The sequence below is a fragment of the Crocodylus siamensis genome, chromosome 9 (genome assembly GCF_052110815.1).
Source record: "Crocodylus siamensis isolate JL-2025a chromosome 9, ASM5211081v1, whole genome shotgun sequence".
NCBI lineage: Eukaryota > Metazoa > Chordata > Crocodylia > Crocodylidae > Crocodylus > Crocodylus siamensis.
In genome coordinates this window covers 67,572,844-67,591,024 of record NC_143403.1, presented here as the reverse complement: position 1 = coordinate 67,591,024, position 18,181 = coordinate 67,572,844, and the positions used below count along the sequence as shown (strand labels likewise).

General features: G+C 43.2%; 1 protein-coding gene across 2 annotated transcripts in view; it reads left to right on the top strand.

Moving 5' to 3' along the window:
• The window catches only part of AACS (acetoacetyl-CoA synthetase), a 65,724-nt gene that overhangs the window by 31,134 nt on the left and 16,409 nt on the right, over positions 1 to 18,181 (top strand). The window contains exons 5-10 of one of the 2 annotated variants that reach the window (XM_090062754.1): positions 1,217 to 1,314; positions 6,612 to 6,726; positions 7,368 to 7,449; positions 10,185 to 10,332; positions 14,570 to 14,650; positions 16,596 to 16,720. In XM_090062754.1, the coding sequence (XP_089918880.1) occupies positions 1,217 to 1,314; positions 6,612 to 6,726; positions 7,368 to 7,449; positions 10,185 to 10,332; positions 14,570 to 14,650; positions 16,596 to 16,720 (649 nt within the window). The remainder of the gene's footprint in view (positions 1 to 1,216; positions 1,315 to 6,611; positions 6,727 to 7,367; positions 7,450 to 10,184; positions 10,333 to 14,569; positions 14,651 to 16,595; positions 16,721 to 18,181) is intronic. The other variant, XM_090062755.1, reaches the window with a different exon arrangement.

The window sequence follows — 18,181 nt, the reverse complement described above, 5'->3', positions numbered from 1 at the left end:
TTCTTGCTCTGTGTTTGGAGAATTCCCAACACGTGTACGCAGCTGCTTTGTGCCGCGCTTGCTAGCAAAGTCCTTGGGAGCTGCCTGTGGGTAGCGAATTTAACAATGAGGCCTGCAGCCCTTAGATGCATACACCACTTGTTATCTTGTGTCTAATTAGAGAATTACCCCAGTGCCCTTGAGCATTCAGTTGCTTCCTTGAAACAGGGAATCTGAGCGCACAGGCCTGGGATTTGAGTCCCATGATTTAGATGCTCATGTAAATTTTGTGCCTTTAATCTCTCTGCTCAATCCTGATCATTTTTAAGGATCTGTCTCAATCCCACAGTTGACTTTGTGGGAGATGGACTGAAATGGAGTCTGTTGAAAAACGGCCTCTCTCGACACTTCGTTTCTTCTGCATATCTATAAGATGCATTTAAACCTTGAAATTAGGATGCAGTTCACCTTTGGGAAGATAACTCAGTTTTAAAAGGAAAGATACTGGCTGCATTCCTTCCTGCTCAGGTCTGCACACGTACGCAGAGCGTCTTGCGTTAGGGTTTTCCCTATGCTTTCTGAGTCGTGTGTTGATTCAAGGCTAGAAGTTTGGAGCCTTCAGTTGATCTCAGCAGGGTTTTAGCGATGTCATTTCAGCCCATAGAAACAATGACTTCTGGTCAGGTAACCTAACTGGCTTTATGCAGAATGGGGGGGGTGGAAAGGTCTCAGGGATGTGGCAGACACCTGCTGTACGTACACAGCTTTCCTGCTCTGCAGCAAGCATGTTGGCTGGGGAGGAGCAGTGACCTGACTCGGGCATACCTGGTCTTCTTGGATCTCACAGTGCATTTTGTAATCCTACTTCCTGTTATCATTTAAAGTCCCCCCAATATAGGGCTAGATCCTCAGCCCATCTATCACTTGGCCATTAAATGACTCTTTTCTCCCTTTGCTCTGCTAATCTGCCTCCCTGAGATGCTAATTAACAAGAGGCGAGATTCACTCCTCTGGGACCAGCACGAACAGGGAGTAATTCGATTTACATCTGATGTGGAGTAATTGTTTTTCTGAGGGCAGTGTTACTGTCAGGATCTTTTAAAACAGAGGAAGAAGCAGAGCGCTCGCTTGTTAACCTCTGTGTACACTGGCGACAGTGCCATTTAGCTTTATTAGAAGAGTCAAGGTTTCTAGGTCTTTTCCACCTTTAACTGTTCTCCAACTCTGTTGGTTGCAGGTTATTTGCCAAACAGCATCCATGCAGTAGAAGCGATGTTGGCTGCTGCAAGTATTGGTGCCATTTGGAGTTCAACTTCACCCGACTTTGGAATTAATGTAAGTATTCTGAGAATTGCCCTTTCCAGAGACATTACAATCATGAACCTGCCTGGTGTAAAAGGGAAGGGCATTGGATGTGTCTTCTAAATCCGATTCTTTTTTCCTTCTGTCAGCAGGGAGGTAGCTAGTCCTCTTAGTCTGAAGTCAGAGTAGATTTGGACCTTAAAGACTAATTAAATCAGAGACGTGTACCATCAGCTTTTGTAAGCAGTGGGCTTTCATAAACAGATGCATCTGATGAAGTAAGCTGTCTGCTTACAAAAACTTATGCTATCCATTTCTGATTTGGTTAGTTTATAAGGTGCAAACCTACCCTGCCTTTCCTTCTATTGCCATCTTGTGGCAAAATTTAGAAAACTCCTGGCTGCAGGCAGATTTTTTTTTTCGAAGTTGCCAAGTGATTTGGAAGGACAGTTTCCATTAATTTTAATGAGAATGAAGTGTCCAAAAGCTGAAGCTGGTTTTGTTCCATTCCAAATCAAGGCCAGGTGAGTAACATTAAAAACTTGTTGCCACCTGGTGATTGCTTCTTGTATTTAATCAATTGGATCACAGTTTGCTTCCTAGTTGGGGGGGGGCGTATAGAAAAAAGTGCATCGCAACAGATGAAAAATGGCACACCACTTGAGAGGTCAGGGATTGAATTAGGCAAGGGCAACAATGGTTGCCTTGGTGTAAAGGTGGCCTCTAGGGCATGGTTTAAGCATAAGAAGCATTGCAGTATGTGTGAGGGATTCCTTCCTGACCTCTGTTGGCAATCCGTGTCTGCTGTGGAGCAAAGAAACTGTAGGCCTAACTCTCCTTCAGATTATACAGAGCTATTAGCCTGGAATAATTTCAGGTACACGCAAGGTTAAACAGGCTTTTTACCATAAAAAAAAATATCTAGTCTTTTACTTCCCTCCTTTTCTTCCCTTCAGTCTTTCTGGTAAGATGTTGGATGGGGCTAAGATGTGTCAACCTTTCTTCCGTGAAAAAGAACATCAGCCCCTGTAATAGGATAAAGTGGGAATTCTGCATGAGAGTGTCTTCCGTGGATAAGAGCTGCTTCTCTTCCAGACCGCTGGCATTTGAGTGATAATGCCAGGCTCTCTGCAGTTACAATAGCGGGGATTCATCTTCAGCAAGACGAAGCTTTAGATGATCAAGCATCACTGAGTTACCGCAGACACATTTTTGGTTGCATCTTCCTGTTGCTTCACTGTCATAAGATCCTGAAGGTTATGTGAAATCACCAAATGGCATACTTCTCCATGGATTAAACATTCAGGGCTTGAATAGCACCGGTGTGTTTGGGCAAATGAAGGTGCTGCCTACAAAATGTAAGAGGGCTCCACTGAGATAACAGAGTGCTCTCTGGCAGCTTTGGGCATAACTTCTCTTTTTAGGAAGTACCTGGCATGTCATAATTAGCGCCAGATACAAATTGCTAAAGCACATAATACTGGCATATAGAATCCTCATTCATTTCTTTCTTACAGGCATTCGGATTTGTAAGCATTTTGAGGCATCTCGCTTGCTATGTATTTATATTCTACGAAGCACAGAAAGGTCAAACCAGTTTGAAACATTTAGCTCTTCTTTATAATAAGAAGAGTCTTTGTAGTTGGCTGAAAGTAGAGACCTGTTGTATTGCCGAGTGAGCACTGGAGGGCAGCATGATTCTATTCTTACACATTGACAAAACCTTAATGATGTCAGGGGTTGGGGGGTGGGGAACGTTACACCTTGTAATGACCAATCTGCTCTACAAATGTTTTTTGCTGGGTCAGAAAATGACAGTACACAACGTTCTCTTTGCAGTGTGATTTGATTTTTCATTTGGGGCAAGATTGTTCATTTTACTCCTATTACAGAGTACAAATATGTTTCTCCCCGCACCAATGTGCTGCTATTTTCGCTACCCAGGCTCATTAAATTTTTGTGATAGCTTTTTAACCAAGCTGAGCTTCAGAGTGGGGGTGCCATCAATATCATTTACACTCCTTTTGTTAGAGGTTGGCTGGCCTGAATTCAGGGCCACATCAGAAGGCTCTCAGTGGGCTTGAGAGAGACCCCCGATGTATCAGCTTCCAGACTGATGGACAGGTCATCTTTTATGTGCTGGTATAACGCCTGTTAACATAAATGCAGATTCCATTTCCATTATGTGTGGGTTGGGGGGTGCTAAGTGACTTACAGGGTTCAACATGCTTCTGTTTTGTATCCTGTCCAAATGGATGTGATTGCTTTGCAAAATTTAGGATTTCTCTTGCACTGCTTGGAACAGCCTCCTGCATGCCGTGGATTTTAAGTCTTTTATGCAAGCCTGGAAGAAATCAGTTGCCAGAGGCAAATAGAAGAGGGAACTTGGTGGTTCCCTGTCATGGTGAACCCTGGTGCTGGGAGCACTTTCCCCTCATCTCTGGGCCTCCTGTGCCCAAAGGGTACAACTGCAGGAAGAAGGGTCTACTATTGCCCAAGTGTAAGCAGGTGTTTGAAATGCAAGCTTTAGGGTCAGGTTCTGCTCTTGAGAATGGGGCAGATGGACCCTTGCAGGGAGCATGTTTATAATCAAGGGGATTATACATCTGGGTCTAAGAGAATACAGCTGAGTCTAGCACAACCTGGGCTTTGGAGAGATCTGATACATGTTGAGCCATTTTGTTGGATCCAAGAGCCAATGTTACAGCTGAGTTGGTGACCTCCATCACTTTGTAGTCTGATCACTCAAAGCTTGCCCTATGGGTCTCACCTTGTCGCTGCTAATGAATCCAGCCTGGGGTGTTGGCAGTCCCCATTAAAGAGTCTCAGGATCAAGGTTGTCTCTCCTTGGATGCAAAATTCTTCTTTTCCTTTTCCCCATCTCTTTCCCCCACAGGATAGGGACATCCTTGCTAGTTTGCCAGCTAGCTTTTGGAACTTAAAAGCAGTCTTGTTTCAGTATGGCTTTCAGCCTGCAAGCACGACAGCCTTTGAAGCATGTGCGCCCCTCACTTTGACATTTGGGCAGTTCCTGGAAAATGCTGCAAGCAAATCGATAAGACAGCAGACTTGTTGGAGGCAGGTGGAAATGTGACTTGCGCTCCCTTTAAAGGCTAATTTTAACATTGTAATTAAATCACCATGCTAGAGTCCGGGGCTTTTGTGACAGCTGATATTGTGGATACAGGTTTCCTGAAAAATCTGTTCCCTGTCACTGGAATGGACACTAGGGATTTCTCGACTAATTAGTACATTTAGATTTCAGACTTTGACACTGCTGTTTCCTTTTCCCTTCCTTGCTCCATCTCTGGAGAAATGCACTTTGGTGCTCTTCTGTAGTCTGCAGAAGGCTTTCTTGTAGCTGATAACTTGGAGAGCTGCTGCATGACATGGAATATGAGATAGCATGAGGCTCTCTCTCCTGGGTATCAGAGAAATATGTGAAGGGAGGGAGAAATGTTTCTTGGCCAGAATTTAGGAGTGAATGTTTGCAAAACCCAGGAGCAGTATGTGACGCCAACTAGGAAGAAATTCTCCCTGGATTGGAGGGCTGGCCTAGTGCCTAGTGCTCCATCCCTTACTCTTTTATATCCTGTCTGTAGGAGTACACGGAGAAATGATACAGGATGGCTTCACAGTCCTTCAGGAGACTCCATGCCAAGCTTGACTAGGCCAGTACGAAGAAGCTATGTAGGAGGAAGAACTTCACGCTGCTTGGCTGTGATCTCTCATCAGGTTTATATCAGAGTGATTCCTTTAACTTCCATGGACTTGCCCCTGTTCACGGTGGCATGAGCAGAATCGATCCTGTTGCTCAAAAATATTCTGTACACGGACAGTCTATACAGCAGGAACGCACAGGGTACAGAAGCCTCTCTCTTGCCCACGGTGACTCAGAGCAACTTTGCATAAAGCCTAATTGCTCAGGCTTTGAGGGGTGGGGGAATTCATCATTATTCGTATGGTAGTGGTACAATTGGGTTTCCATTTCAGCTGATCTGGTCCCAAAGGCTGGTTCTTGTGAGGAGCTTTTTAAGCTGTATTATTACTTATTTAGTGAACTCAATTGCTTGCTGTGATACCACATTTATTGAGTGTGCATAAAAGGAATAATGGATTTATTCTTTCTGGGCAAATGACTTAAGGAAATTGCTGTCTGCGCAGTATATGCGAAGCCCACAGGAATTCCCAGCAAACTAGCTGTTGCGTCTCAATTGGACTGTCATGCAGAAGGCGAGGCTGGAGGCTGGAGAGGATGGGTAGTGAGGCAGAACAAACACTCCAGTGAGTTTGGTGGCTTCAAAGAGTGTTTTGGGAGATTCTCTTCTGTTGTGGGTGACTGTCAATTTTCTGATGCTGGGCAGATTTTGCAATGCTAATGCTTCAGTAATCCAACCAGAGAGAGATGAAGATGCTCTCTGCTGAGATGTTTTATTAATAGGATTTGCTTCTTCCTGTCGAATACAAAAACCCCATCTTGGGAAGGCCACAGCATGTGGTACACCTGAAAAATCAACACAGTGCCAGGAGGCTTTTATTGCTCAGATGTGATAATAGTTGCAATTCATTCCTGAATAGTCTCCAGTTAACTGGAGGATAACGTCTGAGTGTTTAGTTTTTGCACGTGACCTGGTATGAGATGCCCAAAGGACTGTTTTGACTTTATTCTCTTGCAAAACCGAATCATGCCAATAAAGCTGGTGAAATTGTGTCCTTGACTTAGCAGAATGAATATCTCTGAACTCCTGGGAAGTTTCTGCCTTTGGAAATGACATGTCTTTTAGTGATTTCCAAAATGTCTTTCAGTTTTACTATACAGACAAATGCAATATTCTGCTAAATGGGCTCAGACTCTGGGGCTGCATTTACAGAGATATGTAGGTGCAAACTAGCACCTGCTAAGTTGTGCAACAGTGCCTAAATAGGTGTAGTGCATAATTCTGCTTGGCATCAAGGCAGTTAGGTGCCTCACCTGTGCAGATGCACTTGCATGTAGGTGCTACTTTCATGTCGTACCTTTTGTAAAACTAGCCCTGCAGGTAGTAGTGTTGGTGGAGTGTCTTGGGCAATTACTGTAGTATTTCAGTGGCTTGGTCAGGTGCTGGGATCATGAAATGGCCTAGCCCTCACCAAAGCACTGTTCCTCAAAATGTTGGGGGTTGGGTGGCAAGAGCAGGTTCAGTCAGTGCTTTAATGTTATTCCTGTATGTAGCCCCTCTTATTCCTTTATTGCTTCTTTGAGACCAGGCTTTGGATTTAGCAGCCAGTGGATTCCCCCCCTGCAGCAATTCATGGTGCAATTGTTTGTCTCCTTTCTCTTTTTTTCACAGGGCGTGCTGGACAGGTTCTCTCAAATTCAGCCCAAGCTGATCTTCTCGGTTGAAGCTGTCATTTACAATGGCAAAGAGCATAACCACATGGAGAAACTACAGAGCGTGGTAAAAGGTATTTCATTCACTACATCACACGTGAACTCTCACGGAGCTTGTTAGAAACCTCAAGGGTAAAACAAGAGGAAATAGAATCCAGATTAGGCAAAATTACTTAACCCTGAAGATCACAGTCCACTTGAGACCTAAGTACCCCACATAGAGGGATTCCTGCAGCATTTGGGGGCACAGGCTTGGAGCCCAGAGTAGCGCTGGCCTTTGGGTCCTTCCACATCTTCCTGGACTTACGTCCTCTCCATGCAAAGAAGGAGAAGGGAACTCGTTGTGGGAGGAATGTGTTATATGTGTTTATATTGGCCAGGCAGGTGAATAGATACGTTCATTTGGCCCAAATCCACTCTTGCTTATACCCAGGAAACCAGAGGCTGTCTGGGGTTGTGTGGGCTCACCTGACAGCAAAATGTGGCCCATTGGAGAGATTATGATCCAGCACTTGGTTATATTAAGCTGGCACAGTTTGGCAATGTTCCATGGAGAAGCAGATAGATGGGAGAAGAGAAAAGATTGAGCTATTTCCATTACCCGGGGCATGACATTACACAGGCCCACCGAGCAGAAAAGGGGTTTTGTTTATAAAACTTAAATGAAATGAATAACAATTTTCATATTTTGCTTCTCCCTCCTCCTCCCTCCCAGGACTTCCTGATTTAAAAAAAGTGGTGGTGATTCCGTACGTCTCCTCAAGGGAAACGATTGATATTTCTAAAATTCCTAACAGGTAATCGCATGAAGTAAATGTCTTTGAGCCACTGTTGCCCCTGTTTAAAATAGGGACTGGATGGAACCAGAAGCCTGGCAAGACTTTTCCAACTTCTGTCGCCTTGAATTCTGCCCCACTTCATCTTGGCTCTGAACACTTGTGCTGCAGGTTTCTTTCTGCCGCGGCAGTGTTAGGGTCCCTGTCGGGTTCCTGAAACCTGCTTGTACAGTGCCTAGCATAAGCAGAGTTGTCCCCTCTCCCATGAGTGTTGGCATGAAGGAAGCGTGTCTATACTTCACAATACGCCGTGAGATGTTATCTCCTTAAATCTATGTGATAACCTTGTTAGGTTTCTGTCAACATACAAATCATGTTTTATGGCTTGATTTGTTTTATTTCTGGTAGCTTTTCAGTTGACTAAACCTGCAAGAAGCTCAGAAATCTAATCCTTCAGTTAGTTTTCTGTATTTAGGTCATAGCTTAGGTTCTGCTTATCCATTTCTTATGCAAATAATTTTGAATGGTTCAGCTCCTGTTCCCATCAACACATCTGCAACTCAGATGAATTCAGTAGGTTCATGTTGAAGATGTAAGTGGAAGCAGAATTTGTGCTCTTGCCTCTACTGGAGCTCTTAATGAGCATGGTTGGCAGGATCAGGTTAAATTTTGACTGAAAGGAAGTCCCTGCTTTGTTTTGTCAGTTGTACCTTTTTGTTTCCTCCTGAGCCAACATTATGTTTGGGCCATTTAATTTTCAACATCGTTTGGGGAGCTTTAGTTTAAAGAAATGAAACCCCGATTGTTTATTCAACAGAGCTGAACCCGTAGTAGAGCACCAAGGGAGTAAAAGTGCGTAGAGTCCTTTGTGGGGACACAAGCTCTTGTATCATGCGTACATTGTGCCGTTGTACTTCAGTAAGCTCTTGTATTGTGCTTACTTTAGGGGAAACCCCACTATCAAGATGCATGAAGTTAAATGAGCAAGCCACTGAACTGCTTTCTTTAATTACAATGCTTCTTATCTCCCTGTTTGTATTGACACAGCGAGTAGTTCTACAAAGAGATGGAATTAGTTTGCTTTTAAACTAATTTACCTGTAATTTCAACTTGTCAGCACTGGGTTTATAATTACTTTGTGCATCTGTCTTCCCCTCTCTCCTTTTTCCTGAAATAGGCGACAGTATCTTTTTCTCATATATCGCCTTCACTCTGAGCAACAGTAATTGATATAAAATAGGAGCATCCAGTAAAATTACATTATCCACTTCATTTAGCTTTATACCGTAAAACAAGCTGCCTCCATTAAACAGCTTGGATTTTGCTCCCCATTGCTGTTCATTTTTTTTTTGACTGCTGGATACTACAGATAAACATAAAAAAAAGCCCACCAAGCTTTTCATTTTTATAAAAGCAGTGAAGTGGCAGCTATTTAGCTGGATTTATTGATCATCTTAAGGAAAATGTTTGCTCTGTGTGAAATATCCTATTAGGCGGGGTGTTTATATAAATGTAATAGTGTATATTGGGGAAAGGGAAGCAAGCTTCAAAATTGAGCGATGAATAATTTAAATGACATTTTTAGAAGTAATTTGTTTTGCTTATTTACTGTTCTGGGTTAGGTTACTTGGAGCCCTCTCTCAACTGATTACAGTTCCAAATCACGCTTTGAGGGCCAAATTCTTTGTCACCCCAAAAGAGCTCCAGTGCAATTGGAACTGCAGCCATAGCTACCTTCTCAGCTGTGTCAAGGGCCCCCATTACAGCATAGCTGTCCCCTGACACTCTTCTGGAGTGCACTGTAGGTAGGGCCTTAGCCCTTTCATCTGCATGGCACACCAGGACTCAAGCTGTTAGGACCAGAGGATGAAAGGAGGACTTGGCCTTCAGACCCACAAGCACTTGGATTCCACGTCACTCCCTGTAGACCGAGGTGTTCTGAAGCTGGTGCATCTGTCATGGGTGCCTACATAGCCCCAGTCACTGAGCCAGGCTCCCTTTGGCTGACTTGCTCTCTGTTCGGGGCTTTTTAACTCTTAGATGGACTTCACGTGCAGAATGGTACACTTGTTCTCCTGGGGAAACCTTTTCTGGCTTGTTATGCGGTTTTGTTGACACTTAAAAAAATTTCCTAAAGCTGAACAGCTAAGCAATTTAAACAAAGGACTGAGAAGGGAGAGGAATTCAATGAAGGCTGTTTATCCTACCCTGGGGGTCTTCAACAGGAGGCTGGACAGATTATTGGCTGGGGTGATATGACCCCGGCACCCATTTCTGCCTGAGGCAGGGGATTGGATCTGATGATTTATTTAGGTCCCTTTCGACCCTAAGCACTATGATCCTATGATACGACAATAAGAGGGCTGTTGCATCTAGAGATGATCAGTGATGCTCAGCTTCTAGCTTATGGCCTGAATCTGGCCAGCGGGGCTGCTGTTCAGCCCCATGGCACTCCTCCTGGGTCCAGGAATTTGTTGGCAGTGGAGTGGTGGCAGTTTTAATCCCAGAGCCATGGCAGTTAACACTGCCACCATTGCAGACCCAAGGGGCACGCTGGGCTGGATGACATGGCCCCGTTTGCAGGTTGCACTGTGATTTGGCAGGTGGGACCAGACCTGCGTGCTAAGCTCCTGCTGGATCAGGCCCACGAACCAACTCGGTCCATGGGGCTGGAGTCTTGAGCACCACCGTTGTACACAGCTGTGCTTGAGTATCAGTTGATCTTTTTTTATATTTTCCCCTGCTTACTTTCACAGTGTATTCCTAGAAGATTTCCTTGGTGGCGGGAAGGGAGACCAGGCTCCCCAGCTGGAGTTTGAACAGCTGCCTTTTAGTCATCCCCTCTTCATCATGTATTCATCTGGTACAACAGGAGCACCTAAATGCATGGTTCATTCCGCAGGGGTAGGTATCTCCTCCTGGAGATGCAGTGTTTGTTGATGGCCAGTTACCCTTTCGTCTTTCTTAAAAGTGTATTGTGGTATGGGAGGTTGTTTAGTGTCTAGGTGGTGGGTTGGCTTGGGGGATTTCAGTAGCTGACTGTAAAGATGTTCACCTCTAGCTCAGGGCTGGGGTCCCATGCAGGTCAATAAGAACCCAAAGACATGGCTGTCTGAACCTTGTCGTGGTGCCCTGTGAAGCCTCTTGGTGCACTTCCCAGTGGACAGGTGTCCATCCTGAAAGGAAAAGCTTGCTTGGCATGGCTGATGCCCTCTCTGCCAGAGAAGCCTGTAATTGGATGAATGACCCTCAGACTTAATGACTAACTGTCAAGTATGAGGCTTGCTGGCAAAGGATGTGGGGAAGCTCATGCTACTGGGCTGGACATCTGTGACTGAAGGACTTCAAACCCCAAAGCTGCCAATCTGATCATCTGTTCTCCTTTCCCTTTCCTTTAAAAAAAGAAAAAAAGCAACCAGCATGTTAGGGGGTGGACAGATCTGCAATTTCAAAGTCAGGAATTTACCACTATTCAGCTGGATTTACCAGGCCCTCCTGTCTTGCTGTAAGTACAAGTTTATCCCGTGTCATTCAGGGGTAAGCTGCCCTGGTTCAAGTTACCAGTGTTTAACTTCACTTACTGGGTGACAGGAGCAGCCAGATGACACCATAACAATAGATCAGCTGAATTGTAATGGGCAAGAACTCTTTTCACCCTGTGTCAAACAGTGCGCCTGTTAATCTGTCCATAGTTTTAGTTTCCTGTTGCAAGTTTTCTTCGTACAGAGGCAAAGCTTTGGGGAGCACTTTTTGAGGTCAAAGATTTAAACAATTTCAGCCCAACAAGCCTCATCTCACAATTTTGCCAAGTTCGTTTGGGATGTCTAAGCGAGACTTGGACAGAGGTGACTCCTTTGTTTCCACCCTGCTCCCAGACACCTCCTGCCCATCTCCAACAGAGGATCATCCATGAGGCATCATGCTTTTCATGGGAGCTGTTTTGGAAAGGGAATCCCACTTGGGTAGCAGAAAATGGAAGGAATTCCAGAGCCCCACAGGGTTTAGAAGGCCAGGCTGGAGCAAAAGGGCCAGCGAGCTGAACAAGGGTGCATGATAAAACACTTGAGAGGTGAGACCTGCAGCTCGCAGGGAAGAGAAATCCCATTATTATATAGGTTTGTTCCTTCCTGATGATTATCTAGGCAGCTGCTCAGTTTGCTGCCAAGTTCTGCCCCAGCCCCAGCTGCAACTAAATCAGCCCTAAGATCCTGGTAACTCCTGCGGTCATCTGTGCCACACCACAGGAAAGGCCAGACTGAAAATGGGATGACAAGGTGTGTCATCACTTTCTGTGTTCCCACTGAGCTGCTCTACCACAACCTATTGGGAAGTGACTACTTTTTGAGGTGGGATGACTGTTATGTGGGTTGGCTTGGTGTATGTGGCAGGTGTGGCTACACTGGGCCCCGGACTGGCCTGTTGCAAACATTTTTCCACTTGAATAGGGTCCAGAGCCCCCAGAACATGCATACACGCAGGGTCTCACAGTGTGCGCGGTTGCCTGGCTTCCATCATTTGACAGTTTGGCTCTTGGTGAAGTCAGTGGTAAGACTCTTGTTGAGTTCAGCAGAGGGAGAATCAGGTCATTATTGCTTCAGCCCTGACGTAACGTGAAGTTAGGTCTTTTCCAGAACCCAGCTGAAGGTTAGTTGAAGTTTGGTGAGTGTAATTAAAAATACAAGAGATGATGAAATGACAGCAAAAGTATATTCAATTACTGTTGATTGCAGTAGGCTTTTAATGCGGCTTGATTATCCTATTGATCTCTGTATAGACAGTGATAGAAATTTTTTTCCCTTTTTTTTTTAATTTTAACTTTATAACTTAAATTAGCCTAGGGCGCGACTTGTGTTGTGTTAATGCATTTCCTCTGCATGCCTCTTGTGTCTTGTACTGAAACAACATATGTAAATAAGTTAAATGAAGCCAAACCTTTGAAAAGATTTGAATTGTATTGCCTTGCAGGCGGAAGGATTTTGTTTTTTGGCCTTTTGGAAGCAAAGTTCTGTTGTATTGCGTAGTGATCCTGCAGTGAGTTGTATGAAAGAGAAATGTATGGAGGCTTTTTCCCTAATTTTTTTAAAGAAATTATCCAGTCATTCCTGTTCCTAGTCATAGAAACATTGGCCCTCATTCTTATCTTCCTTGTGCTTATTTTATGCTTTTGTGGTTACTCCTGAATTTCCTGTAAAGAAGAGGAGACGCAAGCTCTACTGATAGGTAACTTGGTCTACTGGTTACCTAAGGACTTTGGAAAGCTGAGCTTAGTTCTGTACTCTGCCACAGACTGCCTCTGTGACCTTGGGCACATCATTTTGTCCCTCTGTGCCTTAGTGCTCTGACTGAAGTGGGAACGATCCTTCTCTACCTCATGGGGAAGTTGTGAAGATATATCCTCTGTAGATTGTAAGGCATGTGGATGCAATGGTAATAGGAATTAAATAAGTTCCTTACATACAAAAGAGAAAATTCCAAGCTTTCTGTCCCCAGACTTCTGTTTAAACTGAGTTTTTTTCCAAGTTCATAGTCAATGGCTGGACTCCTCATTTAAAATGGCATTCCAGTGTTCAAGCTTTGTATTAGTAAAGTATAAACTGGAATAAAAGAGCAAAAAAAGCTGAGTTTGAATCAGTGGGATGTAGTCCTGATACAGGTGTCTAACAAAGATGCTTATTTGAGATTCAATTCTTGCAAGGCCCGTAGTACGCTTAACATACTCTGGGTAGTCTCAGTAAGCCTGTGAACACTATTTTTGCATGTTATGGACTTGAATTCTGCTTTTAAACTCCGGGCTGATGAACACAGCGTGTAGCTAGATGGCAGCATTGTGATACCTCAGGGCACAGCAGCAGTGGCAGGTAAAATCTAGTCATGGCTCCTGTGGGAAGCTAAGGGAGAAGCAGGTTTGTTTATATATTTCAGTATTTTTTTTCTTCCTACAAAGCATGTGTCATTTCATAGATTTCAGAGACATTTGGGCTGGAAGGGACCCCAGAGGATCATTGAGTCCAGCCCCCTGCCCCTGTCATTCTTTCATTTTATTGTCAGTTTTTACCTGTAATGTATTTCCTTTCCACATGCATCTTTTTTGCATATGAAGACCTTCATAGGTTCATCATGAGCCCTTGCAGAAATTCTTAAATCTTCCACATTATTGTCACTTGAATAAAGTGAAGTAGTTTATAAATTCACTGGTCCTGAAAAGTCACTTTGTAACGGCGATCAAAAAAAAAAAAGATACTTTATCATAGAATCATATAAAGGAGGACTGGAAAAGGACCTTCAGAGGTTGTCTAGTCACAACCCTCACCAGAGGCAGGATCATCCCTATCCAAGCCATTCTCTAACCTATTAGTAAAACTACACAGTCAACCCTGACACAACCACAAGGCATTACACCGCAACCTGCCACAGGTCAGGCAAGGGGACAAAGGTGGCCAGTGTCCTGCTGTTAGTTACCTTTTCTGCAAAAGAGAAGAGTGAGCAGTAGTATTTTTTCAGTGTACTGTCATTTACTATTAATGTCTTCTGTAACTTGAATGCTTTGGAGGACGTGTAGGTAGTTACGTCTGCAATCCCCAAAGCGTTTAAGTATGAAATGGTTTGAATCATCAAGGTGACCTAGTCAAAAAATGTTAATCCGCTGCCATGATGGCTAGGTTCAGAACAGCTTTGGGTCTCGTATACTGTTACATTTGAAACGCTCACTGAGGCTTATCTACTTGGGGAAAGCGACTGGCAGAACCGCAGAGAGAAAATTATAGACAAGCCCTAGTGAGCTCTGTACAGGAATGCACAACCCTACAGGCTGATGATGGAAAGGCGATGAAGTTCTTCAGGGAAGCTACCTTTGCCTTTTGTTTCAGGTTAGGCACAGGAAATACTGAGGTCTAGTGAGCGGGGATGAAAAGTTATATGCAAGGGGAATGGAGAACACTGCCTGAACTGTTGTACTGATGGGGACAGGTATTGCCTGCTTTGGTGTGCTCTATTTTGCAAAGGGGCAGGGTTTAATATCTGTTTGTAATCATGAAATACGCTCTGGTGTGTGTGTGCCACATTTGATTTAGGAAAGCATATTTTGCCACCACGTCTTTTGCTTTGCATTTACATAAATTCCTTCCTTCACTCTTATTTTCAGGGCACACTAATTCAGCACCTGAAGGAGCATATTTTTCATGGCAACATGACCAGCAATGATGTCATTATGTACTATACAACGGCAAGTGTGGATTATAAGACATTTATGAACTTGATCTCTGTGTTGTATTTTTTTTAATGAATCTTAAGAGTGGTAATATTTCCCACAAGACTTCAAATACAGTTCCACATATTTTTAATTCATGTTATCTAAGGGAGGGCTTTTTGTTTTCAGTGGTATTAGAAATCAGGTGAAATAGTAAAATGTAATTGGGTGTTTTCTGATGAAATTTTAAACCTGTATTTCGAGTGTAATTGGAGAAAAACTGGCTCTTGCTGCCTCTTCGGGTTCTTACTATAAATGTCTCATCGGTCCGTTTCCATAGCATATTCTACCTTCTTGCATCATGCAGGGATCTGGACATGTGGTGATAAAAGAACAAACGATCACTTTATACCTCCTCTCCCTCCCTGCTTCCTCTAAAGCATCCAATATTGGTTACTGTTGGACACTTGTTATTTTATGAGTTGGATTACTGATTTGATTCAGCCTAGAAACTCATGTGTTCCAAGTTCCTGATGTTTTTAATACTAATAAGGTACAAAGCAAGGAAAAAAACAAGCTGCTATTTTGTGACATGTTAGAGAAGTGGTTCCCAATCCACTGTGCTGGGGCTTTTACAAGTATTTTTTAAGTGGGTATCATGCTACAGGGTGACACACTTCCCACATCCTGGGATCATCAGCTGTAAAAGAGAAGCATAAGTTGATTTCTGCTAGGGTTTATTTGCATCACTTTGGTGCAGAACCGAGGAAGAAGAGATTCTCTAGTAATGTGCGTGATAGAGTGGGAGTATTTTTTTTCTTTGCCAGTCTGTCTTTTCCCTGGTGGCTCCTTGTAGGATATTATGGTTCTGTTAATTGGCCTAAAGTGGGTTTATTGGGGTTATTTTTACCTCTTCCTTCCCAAGTGTCAGTTGAGACCACAGTCATACACGCACACACATGCACAGACACGCACACATGTGGGAATAGGAATGGAATAAATCGTTCTCTCAGCCCTGCATAGAAATGCCTACAGACAATATAAGCTGGAATCTTTCAGAGTTCTCTAAACTTTCATTGAGAAATGTTGTCTGGTTATCAGATAGACATATATAGGGCTCACTGTAAAGGAGCTTGGAACATCGTTTAACACACTCGGGATCCTACCAGCTATGTCAGAAATGGCATTTTAGTTGTTTCCTAAAAACTACATTTCCCTGTGAAGTATTTGGGGTGAAATACTAGGACAAGTGCCAACTAAAAAAAAAATTACACACACACACACGCTATATTTTTTATATATATGTGTATGTGCATGTGTGAATGATGCTGCATAAATAAAGTTGCACTGTATTTTTGGTCTGTAATTAGCAGGTAATTTTTATACCTTGCAATTACTGTAATTTGAGATAAGTATGTGCTCTCCACTTAAGGTGGAGTCTCCATCTCTTGACATCTTCAAATCAGGACTGGTTGTCTTTCTGGTAGACGTGCTTTAGTGAAACACAGGCTACTGAATTCAGTGTAGGAGTGTCTGGTTGGAATTGCATGCCCTGTGTTTATGCAGGGAGTCAGACTAAATGAGTTACTGGTCTTTTCTAGGCTTAATCTATTTATATCATTGAGGATCTTTTTTGTTAGTATACAACCAGCCGGCACCCTTTTGGGGTCCTACAGTAAGTGTGTGTGTGTGTGTGTGTGTGTCCCCAACTAAAAGTCTTAGAAGCAGGACACTGAAAGCAGGGTCTGGTTTCTGATTCAGGCAACTCACTTCCATGGAATCACTTGGGACCTACAGCAATGTTAACTGAACTTGGGACCTAGTTGCAAGGTTGTGTTTTTGGTTGCAAATGAACTTGAGGCCAGGGCATTCTCACATGAAGTGAAGGCTGAATTCACAGATCAGGGGATTGCTGGGAGGGATGTCTGCCTACGCAACCCCACAGAGACCTAAGCTAACACAGCTGCCTTCTCTGTTACAGACTGGCTGGATGATGTGGAATTGGGTGGTATCTGCACTTGCTACAGGAGCGTCAGTGGTCTTATATGATGGATCTCCTCTCGTCCCATCACCCAATGTGCTTTGGGACTTGGTTGACCGACTTGGGTAAGTAAAGATGATGTTAAAGTGAATGATCAAACTTTTTTCACTGTGAGCTCTGGAAGTCCACTGTATGCACTCATTTCTCTATGTTACAGTGACCCCATAAAAGCACCTTAATTGAAGATGCCATTCTTTGGGTCTGAAGCCAGCATGTAGGATGTCATAGTTTTGCCTTTTGGCTTAAGCTAGAATAAACCACTTATTTAAATTTAAGACTGAAATGGTCTCTTAGAGGGACTGGAAGAGACAAACGCCTTACTGTTTCAAAATTGATTTAGGCATTCAGATTCCCAGCAAACAAAGAATTTCAGTTCAATAGTCAGTTTTCAAGTGTTGCCTTTTGAAAAGGCAGTAATTGGGTGCAATCAAAGAGTAATTTCTCGCTACACTCAGAACTTATGAAGTAAGAATCCTTTATTTCAGGCAGCTCAACATAAAACTGAATGCTGCGCTTGATTTAAAAGCCATAAATTGACTGGAAAGGCACAGCAGGGCTTCTTGTATTTTCATACTTTGCTTTCTCACCTATAATACTTCACTCTGTCAGGCAATTCATTAATTAGCCTGTGTATCTCTGTGAGAAATGAGGGGTATGGTGCCCTCTCTTGGTGCATAAAGAAATATCAGGACTTTAAATCTGAATCCTTGAGTGATATTTTATTTGCAAACTAGGCAGGGCAATGATGTTACAACGCTGGCATTCTGTAGGCTGGATGCCATATGGAAGACCTGCAGATATCCACTAGTTAAATAACTGGCATTTTAAAAATTATTTGATGCTTTGTTTTAATCCAGTTGTAGCAGAAGGTGGGTACAGAAAAATTCATTTGATGACTATTGCCATTTAGTAATTTAAAATGCGTTTTTCCCTTTCATGCTATATAATATTTAAACGCTGACATTTTGGCTCTGGCTAGTATGATTAAAGGTTACAGCCAAGCAAGATTGTTTAGAAGGAAAGGTTAATAAAACCCAGTGAGACTTAGAAAGGATGCATGAACAGAGCCTAGTGGGCAAAGATGTAGATGCTAGAAATGAAAGACAACGTTGATTTTTGAGCACCATCCACGTATGCCGAAAGCAAGGGAAAGCCACTCTAGTGTGGATGCAGGTCTTAGTTTTTTTTGCAATCTAGTGTTAGCCATCTGTGTCCTACCGTTCTTCTAATGCAGTCTGTTACTGAATATCTTTCTTATGTTATATTCTCATCTACAAAAAAGCTGCAGCATGTTTGGATTATCTTGCTGCTTTGATGAAGGCACAATATGCTCTACATAACAGAGATGGCATGTTTACTACAGTATCCCCCAGTTAATTGGTTGCCCTAGTGGTAGTCAATAACTATAATAATTTCTTGATTGGGACTTGCCTGGCAAAGATTCTGCTCAGTTGGACTATATTTAGCCTCTACCAAGGGATTAAGTGGTGGTTTAATTAGCATTAAATACAGATAGAAAGAAAACG